Genomic DNA, 27,034 nt, shown 5'->3' with positions numbered 1-27,034 from the left:
GAATGACATAACAACATAACAGAGTTACAACACATTCAATGCATGTGACATCAATGATTCATAGAATGAGAGTAGTAAGCAGAATCAATTTTCCGTGTATTTTTACTTTGACAAATATACAAATTTGAAACTGAATATTTGTGTTCTTAGCAATACATCTGGCCTAACTATATGATACAAACATAATTAATAAAAAGCTTTAAGTAGGTGTAGTGGTCACATGATATAATGACCTTCACCAGTCTTCTCTTCTGTTTTCTTTGTGGTGAACACTGAAGGCTGAAGTTGCTGTGTTGTGGCTCATGAGTGCTGCAGAGTTTGGATATTTTGGTGGAGATGCTGGACTGTGACCTGAAAGCAGGTTTGTGTACAGAGGTACAGCGTACAGCACCTGCTACGGTGGTTTGTGTGTATCTGAAGAAGCCTGTCTGGGGCTGTGAAAACTCTTTTTATTGAAGGTTATGTTTACTTACTTAGCGTTTTTAAATAAACCAAAATGGCAACACTAGATTAATGCACTTTCTTCATAATCAACTCCGCTGGTTCTACAGTGAAATATTGACAGGCAAGTATGAGATAACAGCAGAACTAAATGATGGAAGTGGAATATAATGTGCCAGCACAGACACTTGATTTAAACGTTTAAATCATATTTTCTCAAATCAAATAGAAGCTGTGAGCCGGCCATGTCAGACGGTACTCTCTGCTGTAGCAGACTGCTCCTGTGGTTTGTCAGTGAACAGTGGAGGAGGGTGCTTCTCCTCGGAGACTGTGGACGAGACAAAGTAATGAAATGAAGTGAACGGACAAAAGCCAGACTGCAGAGGCCTCAGATAACGGGCCTGAAATTAACCTTTCACTGCACCTCGGTCCACTTCAGCATGTATCCCCACAAACATTCACCAACAAACATGTAAACACAACGTCTCTTGATGGGAATTGATTACACACAGACGTGTATCATCTCCCATTAACCCTCCAGTGTCCCTGCCTGCTTTGGAAATGATGGATGGGAAAGTATTTGTCCCTGTGTGTAATTAGGTGGCCAATTAACAAATCCAAAGGAGTCTGGGGGTGGTGATGGGGGGGTCATTCTTCCACTCTCACACACACAAATACACATTTGTATGATTCCCCACACACAGTTTCCTTTCATATCCAACACAGAGCGAGAGAGAGATGAGTTCTCAGGCAGAGGGATTTCTCTCTCTCTCTCTCTCTCTCTCTCTCTCTCTCTCTCTCTCTCTCTCTGGCTTTGTCTGCCTCCTCATTCTCTGTCCGGCTATAAAAAACAAAACAAGGCAGGACTATAAAGAAACCTACCCAGGATTCCCTGTTGGGCCAGTTCTTCCTCTATATAAATCAGCCGGTTGTATTTAGTCATCCTCTCAGCACCGCTCAGACCTCCCAGTTTGACATAGTCCAGGCCCAGACCCACAGCCTGAGGGAGGAGAAGAAGAGTAACACAGTGTGAGACAGACACTGGGGCGGAGGAAAAGTGTGTGATGCCACCAAAGGGAGGGGGACAGAAACCAGGACACGGCCTCTGGGGTTACACTGATGAGGTTGCTGTGGTATTAAGATACTTAATGAAACTGAATGAGTTGGGTCCAATCACAGTTGAGAAGGCTGACCTAGGGCTTTAGTTGGGTTACAAAGTGTTATGCATTGGGGTCCATGGTTGCTGGTGACTAGGGCTGCAAGATTGCGTCCCTTGGCAATTCATCTGTATATGATGTTCTCACAATTTCAAATTCATATTCCTTGATAATAAGTATACAGTAGATATTCAGTTTACTATTATAGATTAAGAAAGTCATCAAATACTTACATTGAGGAGCTGGAACGATTGATATTACTAAATTAATTAGAATCAGGTTTATTGCATTGTTGTTTTTTGGTGCACAGCAATAAACAGTACAGAAAGAAAGAGGAAATAACAAGTACTTCAAAATACTGCAAAAAAAGATTTACAAAAAATATGAAACAATACATTTAAAAAGACATATCTGTTTTTAAAATGAATAGCGAGAGGGCGCCAATGGGGTAACCGGGTATTCCCCAATGTCCCAATTTTTTCACAAAATTCAATGCAATCCGATGTTATAATCAACAACTCATGTTATTTTTGTATTATATCTGCACTTTATCACATTCAGGTGTCAATTACTCAAATATGGCCCTCACTAAACAGCCAGGAAAAAGGCAAATCGATGAAGACGAAACTAGAAGCTGCGAACATGACGCTTGCTAACTGCGATGCTAAGATGCCCAGTGAATTCTGAGAAGATGTGAAAGAAGTCATGCGGGACACATTCAACACTCTTTGAGATGAAAATGAATCAAATTATCGACCCTAATACGACGGCCTTAGTAGACCACTGAATGAAGATGACGGTGTAGAAGAGGATATGAAAACCAAAGCTGCATGTTGGAAACTGTAAGCTTATCCCACCGAGCCTGCTAATGCCAACAGTAAACTTCTCTAGGCGCTACTCTTGGGTGTTGATGCCATGCTGGAGAACAAGTGATTCTAGACGGAGCTCATCGTTCAGCTCAATGATGAGTCCGTCTAGAATCACTTGTTCTTTTAGGCCTGTAGGTCTACCCAGTAAGCCATGTAGTTCTGAATGACCCCAGCTATTTATCATTCCAATCCACTATTTCCAGGAGAAAGACCGCGAAATGGACGGGCCAACTGATATTAGTAAACCGACAGACGTTGCCGACTTCCCCCAGAAGTTGACTTTCTGTTATGGTAACATCCTTATTATTCCAGTTTACGTGAGAAAAAAGACATTCAAAAGGCTGTGGTTACATCTGGTTAACACAACAACAGTGGTATGGTGAAGTTATATAAAACACACTACAGTTAACGTTAGTGTTCCTAACCAAGTAACATTAGTTAAGTTACTTCAATTTCAGTCAGGAACACTCTCGTCATAGATTTTAACCATTTATTGCAACAAATGGACATACAGTTAAGCTTGGCTCCGCTCTTTGAATGCTCCCCGGATTAGCCAGCAGCTACCAAGCTAAATTCTGGTTATGTCTGCATTTGAGTCCTCCACCACACCCCGTGACAAATATAGTGTAATTTATTGTTTGTGATCTATGTGTGATGCGTCATTGTATTCTAAATGCTTAACTAACTGTAGCTAACGTATTTGCACTGACATTGTTATCTTATTAACGTTACACCAGCTAACGTTGGTATGATGGACCCCAAGTAGAATGCACTCTGTCACTGCAGCTGTGAGAGAGAATCTTAAAATCTCTTAAATCTCTTAAGAAGTTGTTTCCACCTGATTTGTCCGTCTGAAATGCCATGGTAGTGTGAGAATGTGTGGAAAATATGTGGCTTGTGAAAAATGGGTGCGATGTTTACTTTGGTGACTTGTCTTTATCCGAGCAAAAGGTTAGAGATCTTTTTCAGTTTCTCCACTTAGAAAAGATAAAGTATAGTCTCAGGACAGGTTCTGTAATTTATGGCAGCCATTCTGATCTTATGTAGACAGACTAAAACATAGGGGTCAGGGTTAGGGTCTAGATCTGGATAGTAGCTTGTTGTGCTGTAAAAAGCTTCATAAAGCCTGGACTTATCATTTGAATAGATGTTTTATTATTGTAACCGCTCTATAGAGGATGGAAGGTGCAAATGTTCAATTATTCAAGTTATTAACCTATAAACTCTGTTGTTACAGAGGGATGATTAGATGATAACGTATTATTTGTATTATTTGATCACTTTTTAGCTGTGACCAGATGCTCCATAGCTCACTCTGTCGGACGGTCCGTCCACAGAAACTTCCCCACCCTTTGGCAGACACAGTTTTCACCCGAGGAGACTGAGATCTGGCATGGAGGTCATTGTGTGGGACAGTGTGTGTTTTCAGACAAGCTTGACAAAAAGAAACCCGTTTAAGCGGGAGCCGCACTGTGTATAGATTGTTTCTGGGCAACAGGCCATGACACTTCAAGAAGTGGACCAGAATAATGTTTTTCTGGGTAAAAGATTCAGAGTATATTTAATATTTATAGGGCCTGGTTGGATCCGGATAGCGATCCATTGTGTAGTTAGAGCTCTTTTTAACAAGAGAGCTAGAAGTAGGTTGTGATATGATCTCCTCATGTGGCCCTTTCTCTGGCTCAGTTAAATCTTCACCAATCATGTCCATCTCTTAAAACTGTACTTCTTTCTTTGTACATGTATGCAATATTGCGATAGGCATTATTGCTGGGCCCACTGGAGGGAAGGGAGGCACGGGAGAACCTGAACCAGATCTTAGTGGGGCAGAAATTGATTAAATGAAATGAATAAATCAATTTGAATATCTCTCATACAACAATAAGTGTAGTCCTTCAGTGCCTCATCCTCTGAACACGACTGTAACACACAAGCTGCAAGAAGTAAGTTAGACTGCCCCTCTGAACCTACTGAGGCATATTATAAAAGATCATCTCTCACATCCCATTGGCTATTCAACTCGCTACATCAGGCTGCGGCTGACAGTTCACATGGCCTCTCATTTGTTTGTGAAAATATAATATTTGGTCGGGTTTAGGAGTTCCTCAAAGTGCTCTTTCCACCGCGCGACGATGTCCTCCGTCCGGGTTAGCAGTTCCCCCCCCCTGCTGAGAACAGCCTGGGGTAAGCCCTGCTTTCCCTTCCTGAGCCGTTGGATGGTTTGCCAGAACCTCCTTGAGGCCAACCGAAAGTCCTTCTCCATGGCCTCCCCGAACTCCTCCCATGCCCGAGTTTTAGCATTCGCGACCACCGCAGCTGCAGCCCTTCTGGCCTGCCGATACCTGTCAGCTGCTTCAGGAGACCCCTGGGCCAACCAGGCCTTGAAGGTCTCCTTCTTCAGCTTGACGGCTTCCCTCACCTCCGGTGTCCACCACCGGGTTCTCGGGTTGCCGCCACGACAGGCACCGATGACCTTCCGGCCACAGCTCCTAGCGGCCGCGTCCACAATAGAGGCTTTGAACATGGTCCACTCGGATTCCGTGTCCCCAACCTCCCTCGGGATGTGTAAGAAGGTGGGAGTTAAAGACCTCCCGGACAGGGTCCTCCGCCAGACGTTCCCAGTTTACCCTCACTACACGTTTGGGTTTACCGGGCCTTTCCAACCGGTTCCCCTGCCATCTGATCCAACTCACCACCAGGTGGTGATCAGTTGACAGCTCTGCTCCTCTCTTCACCCGAGTGTCCAAGACATACGGCCGCAAATCAAATGATACGATTACAAAGTCGATCATTGATCTCCGGCCTAAGGTGTTCTGGTACCAGGTACACTTATGAGCCACCTTATGTTCGAACATAGTGTTCGTTATGGCCAAACCGTGGCACGCACAGAAGTCCAATAACGAAACACCATTCGGGTTCAGATCGGGCAAGCCGTTCCTCCCAATCACCCCCCGCCAGGTTTCTCCGTCATTGCCCACGTGAGCGTTGAAGTCCCCCAGGACTATGGAGTCGGTCTCTGTATGACTGCAGTAGGAGCTGTGTCCGCATTCTCGGCAATAAGTCAGACACGTTCCCGGTGGGTGTTGGCCTCCGCCAGGGCTGCCCTTTGTCTCCGGTCCTGTTCGTGATTTTCATGGACAGGATATCTAGGTGCAGCCTGGGGGCGGAGAACGTCAGTTTCGGGGGTCTCGGGATCGCCTCTCTGCTATTTGCAGATGATGTGGTCCTGTTAGCCTCCTCGGATCGTGACCTCCAGCATTCACTGGGGCGGTTTGCAGCCGAGTGTGAAGCGGCGGGGATGAGAGTTAGCACCTCCAAATCTGAGGCCATGGTTCTCTGCCGGAAACCGGTGGATTGCTCCCTCCAGGTGGGGACGGAGTGCCTACCTCAAGCAAAGGAGTTCAAGTATCTCGGGGTCTTGTTCACGAGTGAGGGTAAGATGGAGCGGAAGATCGACAGACGGATCGGTGCAGCTGCAGCAGTAAAGCAGGCGCTGCACCGGACCGTCTTGGTGAAGAGGGAGCTGAGCCGGAAGGCAAAGCTCTCAATTTACCACTCGGTCTACGTTCCTACCCTCACCTATGGTCACGAACTCTGGGTCGTGACCGAAAGGACAAGGTCGCGGCTACAAGCGGCCGAAATGAGTTTCCTCCGTAGGGTGGCCGGGCTCAGCCTTAGAGATAGGGTAAGGAGCTCGGACATCAGGAGGGAGCTTGGAGTCGAGCCGCTACTCCTTCGCGTCGAAAGGAGTCAGCTGAGGTGGTTCGGGCATCTAATTAGGATGCCTCCTGGACGCCTCCCACTGGAGGTTTTCCAGGCACGTCCAACTGGGAAGAGACCCCGGGGAAGACCCAGAACACGTTGGAGAGATTACATCTCCCAGCTGGCCTGGGAACGCCTCGGGATCCCCCAGAATGAGCTGGAACATGTTGCCGGTGAGAGGGAGGTCTGGGTCGGCCTGCTTGACCTGCTGCCACCGCGACCCGACCCCGGATAAGCGGTGGAAAATGGATGGATGGATGGAATATAATATTTGACATATTAAAAATATGACATGGCTGTATAGCTAGCTTGTCTTGTTGTTAAACATTATTTTAATTTATATTTAATGTTTTTCAAACGTACACAAGGTCATTGACTCTGAGTCTTGCTAGCATAACGTTAGACTAGAAATATCGCCTGTTGGTTTCTAAAGTACGTCCTAATTACTGGAGCACTGGACAACGTTTCCATTGCAAAATAATCTTATGGGATGCTAGTGATTGTTCCAGGTATTAACAACCCCTCAGGGTTTCCAGGGAAAGAGAGTGAATGTCCTGTGAGTAAACTTTCGATTTTGGTTGCAAAACACATGAAAATACAAATTAATAGTCTTCATTGTTTTCTCTCTGGCAAGTGACCATGGTGTAAGCGGGATAATACTCTTCGAGGTGTCAGGAATAAATGGGTTTCGTGGAGGCAACCTGGCCTTCTTCTATACTGGAGAGATGATAAGTCATAAGTCACATTTGGGCCAAAAACAACGCTTTGGGAACGGTGAGAGTGAACCAGAGCAGTTAAAGTTGTGTGTCAGACAGAAACTGAAAGTCACTACAAAGCTCCATACGGATCTTTTTATGATATTACACACACACAACATATCATTACTGCAGATGGCTGCTGCTTTGGAATAAGGTTTCCTACTCTGAGAGACAAATGTTCTCTGATCAGACAAATGACATAGACATGAAGCTGGACACACTAAGTGAAGGAGAGGGAATAAGACTTACTATATCTGACAAAGAGTCATCACTGCATGGCTCACTGCATGCTGTTCCCATCAACACTGAACCTGGCACATCAACAGATAAAGACATACACATACACACAGAATGAGTATTGATGGCAATTTATCATAGAAGCAATATTTTAAAAGTGAAAGTGTTTTTATAGTTCAAGCAACGACGTCTTGCTTCAGCATGCATCAGCTGCTTCATTCACACGTCACCATCTGCTGTTACCAAGTTACCAATATGTCCGATCATACTCGTGCAGAGCTAACCTTGAACGGGATCAAGAGCTAGGGAGCTGATTGGGACATGGTTACTTGTTTTGGAAGTTGAGTCTGTAGCTTGACAGAATGGTCCAAAGACAGCTGGAATAGGGGCTATGGATTCTAGGATTGTAATGTCTGCATAAAGCAACAGTTGATGATCCCTTTTTGCTACATTTTTGTTATTTTTGATTGAACTCGGATTAGTTGTTCATGTTTATTAAAGTGGGAATAGTTCTCTTTAAGGAATCCTTGTTGAGGCTCAGATCCAGCAGCAGAGCCCTTTTTGCTTAATCTAACTGTACAACCGTTTACTATAAATGTTAAAAGTCTTCCATATAAGTTTCTCTGACCTGTGTGGAGTGAAAGGCAAACACTTTTCTGTGAACAAAACAACACAACAGCCCGCGCCCCTGCTCGTGAGTTTGGCTGGGGCGTTACTGTGAGTACTGGGATATAAACTATTAAACAATAACTTACAACAACTAAAAGTCCGTAACAATCTTCAGGTGTAAATATTAGTGTTTGGAATATGCAGACTTGAGGACTTGATTTCTGTGTTTACTTGTTCACAACAGAATGAAGGTTTTAGCTGGGAAGAAGATCAAGATAACATTATCCAAGTCTATTACTTTCGTTTCTATCTTAATGTGGTTATGGAGATATTGCCAGTAAGGTGAAGCCTTCAAAAACTGTATTTCAGTCAGGACACTCACGTCAAGGTTTTACATCTGTTGCAACAATTTACTGCAACAATAGCATGCATTTGAGTTTCTGCTCCCAGAACAAATCTAGTCAAGTGTAAGGGTGTGTTCACACAAAACACGAAGCAAATTTCTGTCAGCGGGAACTACTGCCAGACACGCTGGAAAGAAGGGGGGGGCAGCTTACCACAAAATAACCTCTATTGTTGCTTTGCACATGTTGTGGAAGTCTCAGATCCATCTGAAACCCAAACACCTTTATTATCTGGAGGCACTCGCTGCATTCACTGTATCTAGCAAACCACACGTCGGCTGGTGTGAAAAAACTGATTTTGTTTAATTGCATTAAACTAATTAAAAAGGATGCCCATATAACTAGATAACGATTTCAATTTTATAAAAAGTCTGAAGTCATGCTTTGTTAGGTCTGTCTGCAAGATGACAAGCAAACTATTTCTTTAAATGCTTATTTTCTGCTTGAAGTTGGAATCGATCAGTGCTCGGCTAAGCTGCGTATACATTGTAGCTCCTCCATAAACACTCTTAATAATAAAATCCAGTCATAAATATGGCAACAACGTTATTGTTTGTAACATAGACAGTGTGTGGTTTCTTCAGATACAGTTATACACAGAGTATCATCCGGTCACTGTACAAATACTATCGCAGCGCTCTGGGTGCACACAGACTCCATTTCTAATTCAACACCATCAAGACGTCAGTGATGACAAGAGAAGAATCTCAAAACTGATTTGCACTGACTTTGTATGTAATCGTGCTGCGTGACAAGTTCCCTTTGCGTTTGGTGTGAACACACCATAACCCATACCTGTCTCTGAGCTCACAGCTCACCCTGCCCAACCATACGCAACAGTTACAATATATGAATGCTTATTGAATTTAAATTGTTGCTGAATACACATGAGTTTTATAGTGAATGGTGGAGGACATTGAGGAGGTGGAGAGGGGGTTAAATTACTGGGAAGCAGTGGTTAAAGCAGAAAGGGGACAGTGCTGGGCAGAGGTCTATGCAGAAAGATTGAGCACATTTGTTAATATGGACTGCCTGGTTGGTCATGGAATACAAGGGTACAGTATGAAAATACTTTTAAAGGAGTTTAAAATGACAATAGAGAATTCTGTTTCCATGTTTCATTCATCCTGTGGAAGTTTAGCAAAACAGCATTTTTTCCACTAACAGCTGATTTGAGTGCTAGTACTGCTAACTTTCATACCCAGAATTGTTTGTTTTTCTGTTACCTTGGTGCTCTGATATGATGCAGATCAAATCACTGACCGTCGTCTCGTGAATGTGTTTTAAGATGTGACCTCTGACTCCTGGAAGAGGCGGGGCCTTTGACTTGAAGGTGATGTCAGAGAGCAGAGAACATGAGTCTCCAATCATGTCGCTCAGCTTCTCCCACTGGTCTATGTCCTAACAGAGCACAGACACACACAAATACAAGAACAAGGATACACATTTGAGGATGAACATGCTGTTCAAATGATCATAAATATGCATAAAGACACATATCTTTCAAACATAAACAAGAGTACACACTAAAGCTTGATGTCTGCACTAACTAACCTACTAGGCAGTCAAATGTGGTTTTGAATACAAATTCCATTCATCTGGTGCTGGGTTACGGTAGACTAAGCAAGGTAGTCCAGACTTCCCTCTCTACAGCAACATTTTCCAGCTCCTTCTGGGTGATCTCAAGGCCTTCGAGCCAGATTACTATACATATCTGTCGCGTGTACGAACGCTAAAAATATTCTGATTCATAAAACCTTGCGGTATCCTGCCATTGTGCAACTTCCTTTTAGAAATCTCAAATCAATTTGTAAATGTGTGCACAATCAGCCTCATGTCCCGCCCTCTACACGCTCACATTCAACCATAAATGGTCAAAGCAATGCACTTTGTGAATGTTTATGCATAGAAAAGAGCCTGCTGATCAATGGTTCTTTACGGTGGAAGATCAAGAAAAGGATTTTATTTTTACACAGAAGTCGAGGTGCTTGGAGGTGTTCCCTGAACACTTGTTTGCTCCTAAGTCTTCATTCATGTAGTCCTTTAACAGTGCCAGTGCATCTATCACGCAGTATAACGCATTACAATACCACAACATGTAGGCTATATGTTCACTGCAATCAGACTGATTGCTTCCAAAATGCTCCCCCACTCTGGATATCATTTGATGGTTTGAATTGAGGTTTGATAGGTGAACAGACTTTATTTATTCACATAAGTTTTGTTATGGTGAACTTGGCCAGTATTATAATTAGGACTGATAATGATAATATGGAGTGATTGTGGGAGAGCCGTCACTGGCTTTATTTCCAGACTGCTAATTTACACAACCCCTATGTGCAGGTGATGAAGATGTGCAGGTGATGAAGATGTGCAGGTGATGAAGATGTGCAGGTGATGAAGATGTGCAGGTGATGAAGATGTGCTGGGTGAGGTGACTGAAGGAGAAGAAGAAGAATACTTGCATTGAAGAGCTGTTTTCAGTTCACCTACGTAGGCTTTACAGTATACTATATCTGTCCCTATCGAATAAACCATGAATGAAAATGTAAAGTTGTGTTCACTGCAGCGATTTTACACAAACACGTTATGAAAACTAAAGTTGTACTTGGTGATAATTGCACAGTAGCCTATTAGAAGATTAAGGGTACTACTGACGCTCTGTTCTGCAATTAGTTAATATGATTTATTTTGGATTTCTACAACCATTATAATAATTTCATCAGCTGTCGGTGGTCCAGCCCTCTCCTCTGTGCTGCAGGGTGCACAATATGATTTGAGTGTATTCATATTGTTTACAATTGAAAGGTACTTACGGAATAGCTGTGGCTTATTAGCAAAAGCACAAATATCACTGCTGGTTTGAATGTTTATGGTAAAGTCGTACTATAGGTAACGTGTAATGTCGAGTGAAATCAAATGTGTGAGAGGCGTCATTATCACATTGAATTTCTTCAGTCTGATTTTAATTCACCACCTCACCATCTGCATCCCGTTTCCATTTGTACGCATGGGTCCGAGTTTCCGTACAGGTGCACAAATTCTCCCGTCAAATTTGTTTTTATAGATCAGAACCTTTGCGTGGAGAGTGGACCTCTTTCGGACCCCATTTTGTGACGTACTGGTATTTTTTCTTAAACTTGAGAAGATACAATTTCCTGGGGCTCTGTAGACCATTTTTTAAATAGCAAATGGCAACGCATGACCTTCTTCTTTCTTTTATGTATTAATGTATTTGTATTTTCTTATATGGAACCGCTTGTTAAAGAAAAGTAAAATGGAAGGAAAACATTGCTTCAATAGTAACATATGACTTGCGTCCGTCAATAAAAAAGACATTCATAGAAAATGTTGTACTTTTCTGTTTAAATCTGTATCAGGAGCAGAAACAACAGATACAATTAACAATATATAAAAATATTGATTATAAACAGTATTGTTTATATGCATGAGCCTGGACAAATAAACAAAAGAATGATCACGTCTTGACTTACCTCTCTCCTAAACGGATCGATTAAGGCCACCACTGCTGGGTATTTGCTGATCAGGCTTTGGTACATATCAACTAATTCATCTGGAGACTTCAAAACTGCGGTTGCAACTTCATACTTCCCTTTAGACTGAGAGGAAGACAAGAAGCAAACATTTGATTCTTTGTGCTGCCTGTTGTCGCTATCAGCTGTGCCTATACTCTGTCAGCTGTATGCATATGTATACATAAGTATACATATATATAAGTACACTTATAATTGCAGGTATACTAATTAGAATGCATTATAATCTGAATATAGCATTGTATAATCATAGATCATAAATACAATACATTTTCGTAATGCTTTATAACAATAAAGCATTATAATGCTTTATAACTAAAATGATAACATAACGATTGTATAATGACTTATAAGGTCTATCATAATGCTTTATAGGCTTTTCATGTTTTTGACAGGATCATATTGTATTATAATGCTCATAGATGTAATACACTATAATCCTTTCATAATCCTTTATAATAATATTACATTAGTGAAATGTCTGCTTTAGAAGCTCAGCTAGAGGATTTTGTGTTCTGGGTTTTGTTTCTTTTCCTTGTTTTAATGTTTTTCATTCACATTTAGGATTCAGCAGCTTGCCCTATGCTGGACCCAAATCTTCTGGTGCTAACCAATTATCCTGATGTCAAGTCTCGACGCCGGTCTCCAGAGGGGTTCTGCTCTTCAATCTGGTCGTCCTCCAGTGGGACTCCACCCGTGACCCCACCCTGACCCCAGATTATCTGCCTGGGGTCCCTTGTTCTGCTCATGTCCACCCCCTGGGCGCCCACCTGAGGTCCTTTTGCTTTGCCACTGTCCAGCCCCTGTTCTTCAGTCCCCTGACTACTTGTCCCCTGGCCACTGTCTCTTGTCCCTTGTTATCACCTTTCTTTCCTATTGTATCTTGTCTCCGAGCTCTCTTCCCTTTGTGCCAGTTTGCTATTGATCGTCGTAGTGTTTTGAGGTCCAGCACCTTTACTAGTGTTTTGGATTGACCTGCTACCTGTACGAGTTACCTGCCTGCATTTGGACTCTCAGCCTGTAAGCAGTTTTCACAATAAATCTTTAAAATCATTCTGCTGCTTCATCCTCTGTCCATTTGGGTCCAAACCTGTTATTCTGGAAACCTCATATATATTGTGCATTACAGACAGGGGCGTCATAGAAAGCGCTACCAAATTCATTTTTGGTAAAACAGCTCGTCTCACATAAAGCCATCAACTTACACAGTCTACTAACTCAGGGGCAGCACAGTTTAGTGCTAAGTGGATCTCTGTTCCCAGTGCCAGTCCAGAGTTAGTACAGGCTTCAGTGATCAGATCTAGAGGCTGCTCGGGTCGCTCGTACGCCACTGCCAGCGCTCCACTGTCACACAGCATTGCCTGGGTTGCCTCGGAGCAAAGACATAGTTCACCTGGTTAACAACATGTATTGTGCTTCGCCGAAGCTGCATGTGAATGACAATAGATAAGTATTTATTCATTGAATGAAGACGAGTGTGTGCACTCATTCTCCTCACTGTTCAAGTTATGAATGGTAGGGCAACAGGTCATTGAACAATGCAGGAACTATAACTATGTGTTTTCAGTACAAATGCTGCATGAAGGAAAGGGTAAACAGTAGCAGTATTGAAAGCTTTAATAAGCATTGTGACATACCTCCTGCATACCTTTGTATACAACTTTTAGGTAAGCTCGGGAACAGAAAAAGCCTTGAATCCTGCTTCCATCTTTTACATTGTGCTTTCATAAAGCTTATATGAACTCAGGTCCTAGTCAATGAATCGCAATGTCCCTCACCCCGGCTTTTGTTGAAGTGTTCACTATTCTCATCATCTCCTTCTGTAACTCAAGGGTCATTGTGATAATCTGTTGAAGAAGTTCACAGTTCAGTGAGGTTAATAAACACTAGAGTGAAAATTGAATATAGAAGAACTGAGGTGCCTTATCAATAATACACAACATCATAGCAACAACGTAGGAAGCAAAGGAACTTGCACAAAGAGCACTAACTTTATGCAGTGAATAACTGCCAACAGATAGAACATGTAACAACTACACAGAGATGTCTGAGTACTTGTTTGACTCGTTGTCCAGCTTTGGGGATCAGGATGACTTCCTTCAGCAAAATCAATTTTCCAGGAGAAGTCTTTCCACAGCTCAGCAAAGTGACCAAAGGCACAGGGATGTGGAACTGAGCCGGAGCCTGAATAAAGTTGTTTCATTACAACACATGTTGCTCCCAATATAGTGTTTGTGTGATTATATGTGTTTGTGTGTTCTAACCTTTCCGTTCTTCAGAGCTGCTATGTATTTGTAGAGAGGGATACCCTGTATTTTTGCAGCAGTTTTGGCCACAGCAAGAGACACCGAGCCAATGGCCGAGCTCCCAGGCAAAACTGGTTCTGGTGGCTCTGCTGGAGGAAATGGCTTCTCCACAGTGATGCTCTTTTTACCTGTGGCATAAGCAAAACATTCATGTGAGAAAAGGAGTCGGAATGCATATTTTGGGCTTCGAGGTGAAGCTAGATGAAGCTAGATAAATCTCCTACGCAGAAAAACTGTGTCACAGCAGCAAAAGAAACCATTAGCTATAAATACTTATCCTCGAGGCTCATGGGGAGGGACCGGAGCTGACATAGTGCCAGTGGTGGGTTACACCCTGGACAGGTCACTTTGACTAGCTGAAAGGAACTACACTATCCAGTTGTATCAAACTGAAGGAACATGTCACCCAAGGCAATGGTATGGCAAGTTTATGTGTTATTAATAGTTTAAGAATGGCGCTCTATGGCACAGCGTAATAATATGGATCTGGGTTTGGATATACAGACAATACATTTACACATTTACTGCTGTGCTTTTCCAGGATTTATTGAAATGAATCCTGCACCATCCTTAACATCTTCTGATTATTGTTATAGCAAAATCATTTGTACTTAAGGTCATATGCTTGTTCAGTCTATTCATATGCTTAGGTCAACCTTATTTACATGAATGCCTGAGTAAATAAGACCAGATTCAACAGTAATAAATTGATCAATCATCTGAGGCACAAAATGCAGATTTCTCTTGCAACCTGGTCTTGGTAATACAGTTTTTTTTCAATTGCTAACACACTAAAATTACACATTATTATTGAGACTGACACTCAACACAATGTCTCACAATGTTCTGCTTTGCACATCATTTGCAATTCAACATGGCACTTTTTCAACACTCTGCACACAGTTCTCTACATAAGACAGGAATGCCGATACCAGTGCCACCTGGCCAAACAGCTGACTGCTCCATTGTCAGCTCATCAACCAGGAATAAGCGCAACAAAAAAGCCCCCAGATGAGTAGGGGTAGGAATCAGTAGGCACCTCACGATTCAATTCTGATTCAGAGGGCTACGATGCGATTATAAAACGATTATCGATTCTTCTTGATGCATCAAACATTTTCGATACATGATTTCTTTTTTTTCACTGTGATTATCTGCTATTTTAAAAACACTGCATATTTGTAATGAATCTTAATTTAAAAAAGATGAATTTACTTCCATTATTTTGTATTAATTCAATATTAGTAACAAATAGAAGAGATGTGTCATCTAGAGGGTTACAATTCCAAACACTGCAAAGAGAACCAACAAGAAAATAAAGCAGCATCCTCGTAGTAAAAACACACAATTCAGCATGTTCTGAGTCATTTGACATAACCAGTTGCCCTTATTCACAAATAAATAATAAAGACTTCTCTTCAAACAAATCCTCTAGTTATAGGCAATGAGCATTCAGCTCTGGTACAAAAATAACGCTTTCTGGAACATGTGGTTAAACTATACATACAGTGATAAAGAGCGCGGTTACAGTGACACTATGTGGTAACAGATGACACAGCGTGTTACTACCATCCGACCTGCTTTCCTCAGTGACTCCGTGACATTAGCTTTGGTTGTAAAGTAAGAGTATCGCTGTGTTGAGATGAATGTTGTATCTCGGTTCCAAAGTGTGCAACGTAGCGCGAAAGCTCTGGTTCTCAATGACTGTGTCAAATAAAGTTGCAATCTACTTTGTGATTAGCTTCGCCCTTCCCGAGTTTGGCAGAAGAAGAAGCAAAATTCTTCCATATGTTAGTTTTTCAGCCAGGGGGTGCCAGTTGGATTGTATCCATATTTGGCCGCTGAAGCTCAGCTGCCCTCACCAAAACTCTGCTAGTATTTAGCCTAGCTTACAACGTAAATAAGACGTACGTGTAGCGGTAAGGAACGGTCAACCCGGTGTCACAGAATTGCAGTGGTGGGCCGTCAGGGCCAGCAAAGCCTTCTCTGCTGGCCTAAACAGAATCACAAAGTTATAGCTATTTTATAATTTAATAATGTTTCATAAACACACTACATGTATTCTAATTATTTTTCCCATTATCTTATTTTCTCATTGCACAGCTACTGTCTTCCTCAGTTGCTCTGCTTCCAGCGCAGCTTGTTTTAAGTAGAGCTTTTATCCAATCAGATCTCACCTCTGTGTCTCTAGGTAAGAAGAGAGGCCCGAGGTCCTCTGGGTAGCTTTGCAGTTTAAGTGAATGGGGACGATAATGTTGATTGTCATAGTGTTCAACCAATCAGATCTTTAGTTTGACATGTTGAGCGTATTAACGCGCATTAACGTGCGGCTCAGCATTAACGTGCGGCGTGATTGGCCAGTGGGCTAGCGTGACTGTTTTGATGCTGAAGCAGCTAGCAGAAGTTAGTATTAGTAGTAACAGTTCAAGTTGAAAGATATGTCATTTTTAGCATTTTGCTTGGTGTAGATTGTTTTTTTTACCTAGCTTTGTTTTTTTAACACTCAATGGCTGAAGGAGGGGAAACGGATTTCTCAAGGACATTTCAGGAGAAATGTACATCGTAAGAAAGGGTCGGCCACAGCTAGCAGCCCTGACCCAGCCAGGAAAAGGATTTGTATGAACGGTGTTCCTGGCTGACAGCGTCGGAGAAGTGTTGCATATTTTATGACTAAGAATGTGTTTTATTTGCAACTGAGCGTCTTAGTGTTTGGAGTTGAGTTGTTGCTTTTATTTTTTTACATCTGCAGTAGCGTTACTACTGTGTTCATTTGTCTATGGTGTCGTTTTGATGATATGGTTAATATTGTTCCCTCTGATGTGAATAATATTTGAATGGCTCGTGCTCTTCAATGTGCGGTAGAATACGTGTTTTAGCACCTCAGTGTTGCTGGATTGATTTGTCATGCTTTGTTATGTGACTGGTTCTTGTGAGTTTGTTTTTGTCATTGTGTTAATTACATTGATTATATGCATTGTCCGTTAATGACAAAGCATCCCGTCATGCGCGGGGTTAGGGGTCGGACATTTGATTCTCTGTTTGGGGTGTTGTTTTCTTTTACAAAGCAAGAATCATGGTCTGGAGAAATGGGGATTGTGTGGTGATTGCTTTAGCCTGTTTGAATCAGTAGGAAACAGCTAAACGCTGCGGGGAGAGTTTGTAGCGTGTGTGCTGCTGTTGTTTTCCTGCTAAGCTAGTCTAGCGTAGCCTCCCAGAACACAGTGCCTCACCAGGGTACAATGTATTGTTTCCGGGGTCAGAGTGTCTCTTACGTGATGGGTTGCCAGTTTGAGCGAAATCCATCGAAAACATTATATTTCCCACAATTTAAGCTTCTGCATTTTCCAAATGCACTAGTATTATTCAAACGTATTGTTCGGTTCGTAAGCCTCGTACCGAACGGTTTAATACGAATACGTGTATTGTTACACCCCTAGAAACAAATAATAACCTGTAGCTGTGGAGCATAACGAGGTTATTAGGAGGTGGTTCAACTGTAGAAGGACAGCACTGAAGGCCCAGGTATAAAATGCACGGCCCACTGCAGAATTGTTACAGGTGATCATAACGTTGAGAAAAGAGTTATTGAGTTTTCTGCATGGAGTCATCATCATTCATGAGCGAATCGCGATACTTCTAAGAATCGATGTTTCCCCACCCCTACAGCTGAGTACCTGTTTACATAAACACAGGAAGCCAATTTAGAGGCCTGTTTTCAAAAACCTGTATTAGCATTTGTATTTAACTGTAATCCATGTTTTTTTTGGGCTCCATCTTTTATGTACTACATTCTATTTAGAATATGCTCTGTTCTGATTTTCATTGAAAAATGGAACCTTTGCAAATGCATTATATTGAATGATTCAACAATGTGGACAGAAATATATATTTCATCAGTGTGCAGTAAGTACTGGTCTTGTCTGTGTGTTTGGACAATATATTCATGTACTTCACTCGAACAATGTTGCTGAAAAATCAAACCCAGACTATATCATGAGAAAGGTAGACATGTTTTAGATTGAGCAGAGCAGCGTGTAACGGATTCAATCTGAATACCTAAGGATCAGAATGGATTTAGCTCTCAAAGACAATCTATTCAACACTTCATCTCATGTCCTTAGCATTGAGGTGCTGGCCCCAATACAAAAAAGACCTGTCTACAGAGGCACAATTCACGCTCAAACTTAACTTTGATCTTTGGAGTCTTGGCTTAAAAGAGCAGTGAGTAGGTTTTAGTGGCATCTAGCTACAAGGTTGCCGATTGCAACCAACTGAGTAACCTTTTGCTCACTCCTCCCTTTCCAAGCATGTAGAGAGCTAGATGGCCTTCAGCTACCATACAACTTAAAAGGTTTAAGTTTAAAAAAACTTTAAACTTTTTATTATCATCGTCATCGTCATTATACATTATACATATACAGTATATGAAATTTAGCCTCTGCATTTAACCCATCCCTAGCCAATTGGGAGCAGTGGGCTCCTGAGAAGCGCCCGGGAAGAAAAGGCGAAGGTCTCTCTCTATAGCCAGTGTTTGGTTTGTCCATTCTGGGTTACTGTAGAAACATGGTGGTGCAACATGGCGAACTTGCTTCCTATGTAGATATAAAGGGTGCATTCTAAGCCCATGAAAACACAATGATTCTTTGTTTCAGGTGATTATACACTAATAAATATGTTGTACAATATTCAGTTTCTGCCAAGAGATCCCCTAAATGTTACAAACTGAACCTTAAAGGCTATGATGGTATGGTATGTGCTATGGGAGGAAGCTCATGTTGTATGAAAACATTATGTTGTAACTGACATAATGACATTAAAGGGGCATTATCACCCATACAAGCAAAGATAATTAACATGATAAATATTACACTGAGGGAGCAGAGGAGTATAAACTACAATATGACAAAGTACAAAACAGTTATCACATTTAATTAAGCAGAAATTCTAATGGAACAACTGTGTATTATTTATTGTATATTAAAGAGCTCTAGGATTCCAAACACAGGCTTGTTTAAATTCAGTCTTTGGCTGCTGATGCAAGATTTTAGTGTAAAGTAATAGAAATTGTGATATTGATAGCAAACACTAAGCAGTGCTGTTGCATATAGTCACTACCCTACCTTTGTCAACACTCTTCTTCTTTTTAGTCTGTGCAGATCGTGGACAAGTCAGCACCAACTCAGCCTCGCTGGGTGAACGACTCTCCTCCTCCTCCTTCTGAATGTCTTTCTCCTCCAGGAAGCGGGCCATGAAGAAATTGCTGCACAATTACAAAACAAAAATTAACATGTTGGGTCACAAAAACAACAACCTCTAAAGATGTCTGATCTGTAATGAAGCTTCTTCATGGGGCCACAAAAATAATTGTGGTGCCAAAACATGTGATCTCTTCTGATGGTATCAGGTCAACCTGACTTTATAAGCAGGTGCCACAAGGTTCTGTACTTGGTCCATCATTATTTGCAATCTTGCTCCAGCACAGACTTATAACATACTTTTCTATGCAGATGACACAGTATTGTGTGCATCTGGATCTTCTCCAACTCAAGCCATGTCTACAGTCTTCCTTTAATGATCTTCAGACATCTCTGCATGATCTCAAACTTGTACTGAATGAGTCAAAATGCATTTTACTCAAGAACCCAACATTTTTTCTTACATTCTCCTGCGATTCATACGTATAATGGTCCTATATTTATAGTCGCCCAACCTTATAAAAACCTCAATGGAAAAAGCTGGTACAGAATCATAATATAAAAATGTGATTCTTTATATAAGAGTAAAGCATGCTTTTATCTTGAGGACAGGCAACCATAACGTGATCGCTGTTCATCATGCCTTTGCTTGACAGTGGAGATATTCTGTACCCTCATGCTGCTCATTCCACAGTTTACCACACTGGCCTGCATTTCATGAGGAGAAAGATTCTAATCACTGTGTACTATAAAAAAGTAGGGATCAAGCTAGATATATCCTACTAAAGCTGCCTCAGTATATCACATCTTCTCAAATTGAACTTCTGTTCATCAGCACAGATCCCAGGACTGGCTTGAACTGGCTTGATATCCCACCAGTAAATACCACACTTGGGAAGACTGACTTCCAGTAATTTACACCACATATATGGACTTATTCAATAAATTAATAAAACTTGAACTCATGCCTTTAGATTAATTTAAACTTTTGATTTTGGACCTTTTCAAACATGATGGTGATGTGATTGTATATGCTTGTGTGTGACTGGTTGTGTTTTCTTGTGTATCTTAACTCAATTGTATTCCTCCTGCTGTTGTCAGGTCTCTCTTAAAAAGGAAATCTTGATCTCAATTAGATTAACTGATTAAATAAAGGTTACATATGCACATTACTACAAAAAAATGTAGAAATAGATTATAATAAATTAGAAATAATTGAATGTAAATGCAACAGATACACATTTCTATTTTTAGCTAGAAGTATAAATCAGTTCCAAATTTGACAATGCAACATGCATTGTCCTCCCCAACCCCCAAGCCATACAGATGCCGAGTAACTCATTAAGCTTTTCAATTGGGTCATGAGACATGATGCAAAAGCGACCAAAAAGAGGAGCTCGGTGCATCATGATATGATAGGCTGACAATAGGCAAACAAGTGCATTAATCTTGGCATGACCCATTCCAGGAGGTCAATACACCCCATTGGATCCTAATGCGATAAAATAAAATTACTTATTTGTTCATGTTTGTTTATTTGCCTTGAAGTTTATGATTAAGGTGGTTGAATTCAAAATGAATGTGAATAACTATCATATAGTTGCTAAATTCATGAATTCCAATGTACACTTAAAACAATGGTAAAGTAATTCAAGTGAGAGTCTTAGTGATGCGACACTGGGCTGCTTGGGAATGGAAGCTCAAACTAAGAGTCCTGGAAACAGGGAAGTACTGCATGCATTTCTTTATGTACAGTAGTGCTTAATTAGTAAGCAGCCCCACAAACAGCATAAAATGTGTATTCTTTTATGTAAATCAAACAAAAATCTCAATTGTATCAATGGAGTATCTGGAAACAGATGAGCAAGTCAATATGCCTCCAGAGATGAAATCCTCCACAGTAATTTGAAAAATATTTGAACATTACCTCAGTATATGGTCGACATCTGATTGGTCACGGGGGTTTTGGCCCTTCAGCATGTTGTTCAGAGGTCCATTGATCCACTGAGCAGCAGTCATAACATGGTCAACCCTCTCTTGACTCTTTGCTTTCCAGACCAGTGATGTCTCGTTAGGCCCAAAGTGGCTGGAGACGGCAGCTGAAGACATGCTCTGAACACCAAGACAGGGAAAAAGTTCCTCAAAAGGATAAAAACAAGGTATTTGCGACAAAATCGTGACAGTTTGTATGAATTCTCAACACCACCAATACTACACATACATTTTTTTAACTAAGAGCTGTACTAAATGTTTGTGCTGAAGCTAAATCACATCTGCACTACTGACACAGTCTCCACCTGACCTGCAGCCAGCGGTGCGGCTGGAGGGGGAGGACATGAGTTAATACCTGCTATCTCCGCCTCGTCTCTCCTCATCCAAAACATCATCTCACTCCTCCCCCTTCTTCTCACGGACGACTTGCACTGCTATTTCCTGTCATTCCACATTACTGATAATGCTGCAGACTGACAATGGGCCCCTTCATGATGCTAGAGCACAGCTGTGTCCACTTGATAAACAACATACCTTGATTCTTTGTAGGAAACAAATGATTAAAACAGCACATCTGATGTGTTTGGGCTGTACTGGGTTAGTTGTCTTTGGAGTCTGCATGTAACTTCTACAAGTAGCAAACCAAAATCAAAATTCAACTTAATTCTTTTGGACGATGAAATTCAAGAGAAATATTCTATTCTCTCTTTAGACAATGTACTCAAAAGGGCAATAAATCAGTCAAAGCATCTTATACGATCATTTTGATGTCACTGTTTGTCTTTGACAGTTTACTTGGGAGCATGACAGGACATAGTGGGAGGTGAGCAGTCATGCAACAAAGGACCTTGGTTGCATGACAACTACATGGTTATCATTCAGTGTGATTTTTACAGCTTGGCCACCAAGATGACTGAACTGATAAGGTTATTACATTAAACTCTATCTTCAAAAGCACCATATCACTGATATGCTGCGATATCAAAACCATCATATCAGCTTCCATCTTTATGGCAGGTCTACTTGTCCTTCCATTCGATTAATATCATGCAACTGAGCAAACAGAACTTAAAACTTCCTCAAGATATACCCACATAGATCAGAAGTTATTATCATAGGTTCGGAATCTCCAGTTAGTCCAATTTCCCTACACTAAGGTGTCTGGTCTTCAAACATAAGCTTCACTGCAAAAATCTCAGTATCATTCTAAGAGATGTTTTTCTGTACTTTTACATTTATTTGACAGAGGACAGTGTAGAACTGGGGGGGAGAGAGGGTATGACATGTATCAAAGGTCCCAGGGCTGGAATGGAACCCATGACATCACGGTTATGTGGCATGTGCCGTCACTACTCGGCTATCATGGATCTTCCTCAGTGACATCTTTGATGACAAGCTTCATTCAATCTTTTTGTGATTTCTGTGGTCCAATCCTGCTTCCTTCATCTTCATTTATTAAAAAAGTGGGATCTTTTTTATTTACAAAGCAAAACTGCAATCCATGATTTTATGACATTACATTTCTGCTGCTCTCTTTAATCCTGTAAAAACAACCTATCCAAGCTCCAAGTGGTTCAGAATGTTTAAGAAAGATTCAATGAATAATGCATTCAACCCCAGCATCAACTTTAAGGTACAGCATGTCTACAGCCTGATGGTAGGTCTTTGTTAGTAGTTCCCAGGTTGAGGCCAGCCTTTGAGGTCAAATGCTCTGGGAGGACCTGGAGGACTTTATTTAAATAAACCTCACTTGAAAACTATTCAAAACTATAATTATTTTTTAGAATAGTGTTTTTTTAATTCTGTGCTTCTATGTAGTTACAAAACTTATTTATTTATATTTGAATACACTATACAATGCATATGTTATAGGGTCGAAGGACAAAATGTGTCGTATTCTGTAGAGATCGTAAAGCCCCTTAAGGCAATTTTGTGATTTATGATATTGGGCTATATAAATAAAATTGACTTGTCATGTCTTGACTACGTTGTTATGATTATCATTATATTTAGCCTCCCTGTATATATAATAGCACTAACTAATACTGTTGAGTATAAGCGTTGATGCATGCCTACTGGCTAAGCCCTAGTTTTGTGCCCTCAGTGACCTCATCGGGACCTCGGCTTTTGTGATTTTCTTGCCTCCAGCTGCCTCTTCACATCAGCCTACTGCACGTTGGGAGAGGCCCATTACTGTCATTTCAAACCATCAGCACATCACTAATGAATCACATCTCCTTTTGATTTGTCCAATCTTTACGCTTAATGCATACACTGAACTGAATATCCACAATCTGCCACATGAGCGGTTGTCAGCTACAGTCCAAGCAGAAAGACATCAATTGATCTGTTGAGATTATATCGGACTACTGCTGATTTTTTATGAGGAAAGGTTGTGTCTGTAGCCAAAAAGACAAAATATGACAAGTGAGTTTTACCTTTTCCTTGTTGCAGACGATGCAGAAGACCTCTGCCTCGATGGATAGTTGTCCTCTTGCATCATAAACCTCCCTTCCCTTCAGCCTGCTGATCCTCGGCGGTGCACATAGGTTTGTAAAATAATTTGCCTAAAGTGACAGTTGATAGTTAAAGAAATTAGGTACATCTCCTGAACTTGAAGAATTTAATTTAACCTTGCACTACACCTGCTGATTCACTAACTCCCTGTTCCTGAGTAGCTTATGTAAAGTTTCCCTTAAAAACAGCCTCCTTCCCTTCCTGGCCTTGCCCTGTTTTTTCTGATCCAGAAACAGATTTTAGCTCCACCATCTTGCCATACCAATGGTGTAATAAAACAATAAATGAATGAAGCAGCTTGAAGCTTGACGTCACATCCATTAATGCCTTGATGTAAAGCTACACACTGGTTAGCACCAAGCCATGGCTGGCATGTGGTTTCTTATAAGAACTAAATGTAATGTATCTGATGAAGAACATTTAAATTTACTGCTCACTTTTGCCTATAATCCTCAAATCTTTTCTTTTCTGTTTTCATAGCCGATTGCAGGGGCGTCGTTAGGCCTATTTTAGGGGGGCTGAAGCCTGGCATTATTGGATAAAAAAAAAAAAAAAAAAAAAAACTTTTTTTTGGTGATGTCATTAAATGAAACTATTGTTTCTCACATGGACAAGTTATTTATAACTCAAACATGCTACATATGTGCGTGCGTTCTGGTTTGTATGTTTTCTCCCCCTTCAAATTACAATCCAACAGCCTATCATCATACTTAACGATATAAAGTTAACACTGTCAGGTCCATTCTCCATCCATTGTGTGCGGTCCCTTTAAGAATTAGGATTTTGGAGTGACGCGGATATGAAAGCTAGTTTATCCGTCTTTCCTTTACAAGCAGGAAAATTATTTCTCTTTATTTGAGAAAAGTTCATATTTGTGTTGTCAAATTTCACTATGACCCTGAAATTCTGTCTCTTGTGTTATCATATACTGAATGCAAGCAAAACTACAGAGCAAAATCACACTCTTTCTGATTGAACCAATCTATGAACTGTCTGAAACAATGGATATCCAAACATGCCACTCCCCTTGGGGCTAAGCCCCCCCTTTCTTTGAATCCTAGAAACGCCCCTGGCCGATTGGTACATACATTAAAATGACCTCTGCATTTGACCCATCCTAAGCCTTTTAGGAGCCGCGGGAAACTTGGGGTTAATTTGCTCAGTTAAGAATAATAACTCTCCAGTGTTCGTCATAACTTTACTGCATTCAACTTTTTTCACAACAGACATTTTGACATATCATTGCCATAGATCATAGCAGGAAAACTACTCGTGGAAGTAATAGCATCAGTAGAAACTGTATTGAAGTGAGCCATCATAGTCCTTCATTAACGGAACACAGCCCTCATTGGTGCTTAAATCAACTGGTGTAGTGCAGGGTGAGGTAGTTTGGACATATTGTGACCATGCTGGTAAATACAGAGAACAATAAGTAGGAGGCCACTTAAGTGATTTGTTCTTTTATTTGGTGGTTCATGCATTTCTGTATAAAATGAAGACATGCCTGGAGCACTTGAATGCAGCACTAGTGCCTACAGGTACCGGCTTATAAGTGCAGTAAACCTACGTAGTTAGCAAAGTAGCCAGCTAGCTAACTAAACTAACCGGTTAACTGTTGCTGTCGGTACATTTAGCTAACGTTAGCGTTAGCATAACGTTACGTGCGGCTGTTCCGGGAACCAGCTCCTACCAGGTATCCATGGAGGTCCTCGGGCTGGTGGGAGAAGAGCTCGTTCAGAGCTCTCTCTATCAGCTGGGGCACTCCGTTAACCCGGTAAAACTCTGCAGCGGCCGTCTTCATGTCGTAACGGTCCTGCTCCTCTTTAGGAACACGGCTCATGAACCCTTGGTAAGACATTGTGTCATCACTGTCCCTGTAGTCTTTGTGTTGTCTGTTACCATGGAAACAGCCCATTCAAGTGACAGCCGGGGAAATGAGGGTGACGTCGCCGTCTTTCATTTACGTCTGTTTCCCATTTCCATAAAAGTTTGTATGCATCTTTTTCTTCAGTGGGCTTCCATCAAAGCTATAACCCGTATAACTCTAGAAGTGTAGAACTAAAAGTGGCTGATACCTGTTTTCAGATGAACAGGATGTGAGGAATTAAACATTAACCCAAACCACCAAATAGGAATATTTAAGGTATTTCTCTCCAGAAGCTTTATCTGGAGCAGATCCCTGCCATTCGTTTTGTGCAGACAATATTATTGCATTGAGGCACTTCTTTTTGGGTGATGCTAGATTGTATCTGTCCTCTTATATTTAGTTCTGTTTGTCTAAATATACATAAAACAAAAAAATAATTGATTAAAACAATGTTAAATAGCCATGTTGAAAAAAAACAAAAAACATATATTTGAACATGTCACAAATTAATTTAGCTAAGTGATATATACGACTTAAACTGTGAATCTCTCAGGTTTGGAGTATTATCAGGCTGACATCAGGCCGATTGTTTGGCCTTTTATTGACCAGTCACTGTTCATATGTGATGGAGGTTTTCCTCTACAGCAGGAAACAGAGGTTATTGTGGTATAAAGCACATGGTACGATTTTATATATTATGTTAGTTGTTATTAAATTGTCTGTTTTAATGAAGTATTCCCTTATATAGAGGACCACTGCCTTTATGATTGTTTCACTTGACATCTTCATGCTCCTGTGATGGTGCGTTCAATTACAGCAGCCCACTCACCCTAAAGAGTATCTATGGCCTATATGCTCTATCATGGAAATGGTCAATTTAACACACTGACAGCTGTACGCATCTCCAGGAAAATACTAATACTGTTGGCGATCAAAGCCTATTGATTGTCTACAAACAAGCCTCCACTATACACACACGCTCACGCACTCACCGTGTACCCGCCCACGCACTATTTGGAAGGCCTTAACCCAGGCGCGTTCCATTACGTTAAGTGTCAAGTTATTACCCGGCTGTGAATTGGACTCATAAACATCCAATCTGACGCTGAAGCCCACAAGGCCAAACTGGGCCGCCTAAATTCCAAACTGTACAAGTATTTGTCAATAAAAAGAGGCCAGAACAAATGAAAGAGCATGTATAAAGACACGAGAAACTTATATGTTCCGAGAATCTGTCCTGTTTTCTTCCCTTAGTAATTCAAGGCGTTCGTTATTTTGAAAGGGCAGGGCACTAGGATAATAATACTAATACAAATAATTATAATAACAATAATTACAATAATAATAATATTGATGATGATCATAA

At 41.1% G+C, this 27,034-nt stretch overlaps 1 protein-coding gene across 1 annotated transcript; it reads right to left on the bottom strand.

Annotated features, from left to right (window-relative positions):
- Positions 1 to 689: 689 nt before the first annotated feature.
- Positions 690 to 25,659, bottom strand: eno4 (enolase 4). The gene is made up of 13 exons (XM_076077069.1): positions 25,492 to 25,659; positions 23,723 to 23,851; positions 21,220 to 21,404; positions 19,218 to 19,357; positions 14,056 to 14,225; positions 13,847 to 13,975; positions 13,570 to 13,638; positions 12,997 to 13,161; positions 11,732 to 11,857; positions 9,464 to 9,638; positions 7,237 to 7,298; positions 1,324 to 1,441; positions 690 to 769 (listed from the first exon to the last, which is right to left on the bottom strand). Exons 1-13 carry the CDS (start codon positions 25,657 to 25,659, stop codon positions 690 to 692), a joined length of 1,716 nt encoding a protein of 571 aa, XP_075933184.1.
- Between the last annotated feature and the right edge of the window lie 1,375 nt (positions 25,660 to 27,034).

The sequence above is a fragment of the Anarhichas minor genome, unplaced genomic scaffold (assembly GCF_050575085.1).
Source record: "Anarhichas minor isolate MPS153535 unplaced genomic scaffold, ASM5057508v1 ptg000058l, whole genome shotgun sequence".
Taxonomy (NCBI): Eukaryota; Metazoa; Chordata; class Actinopteri; order Perciformes; family Anarhichadidae; genus Anarhichas; species Anarhichas minor.
This window is presented reverse-complemented; position numbering and strand designations above follow the sequence as displayed.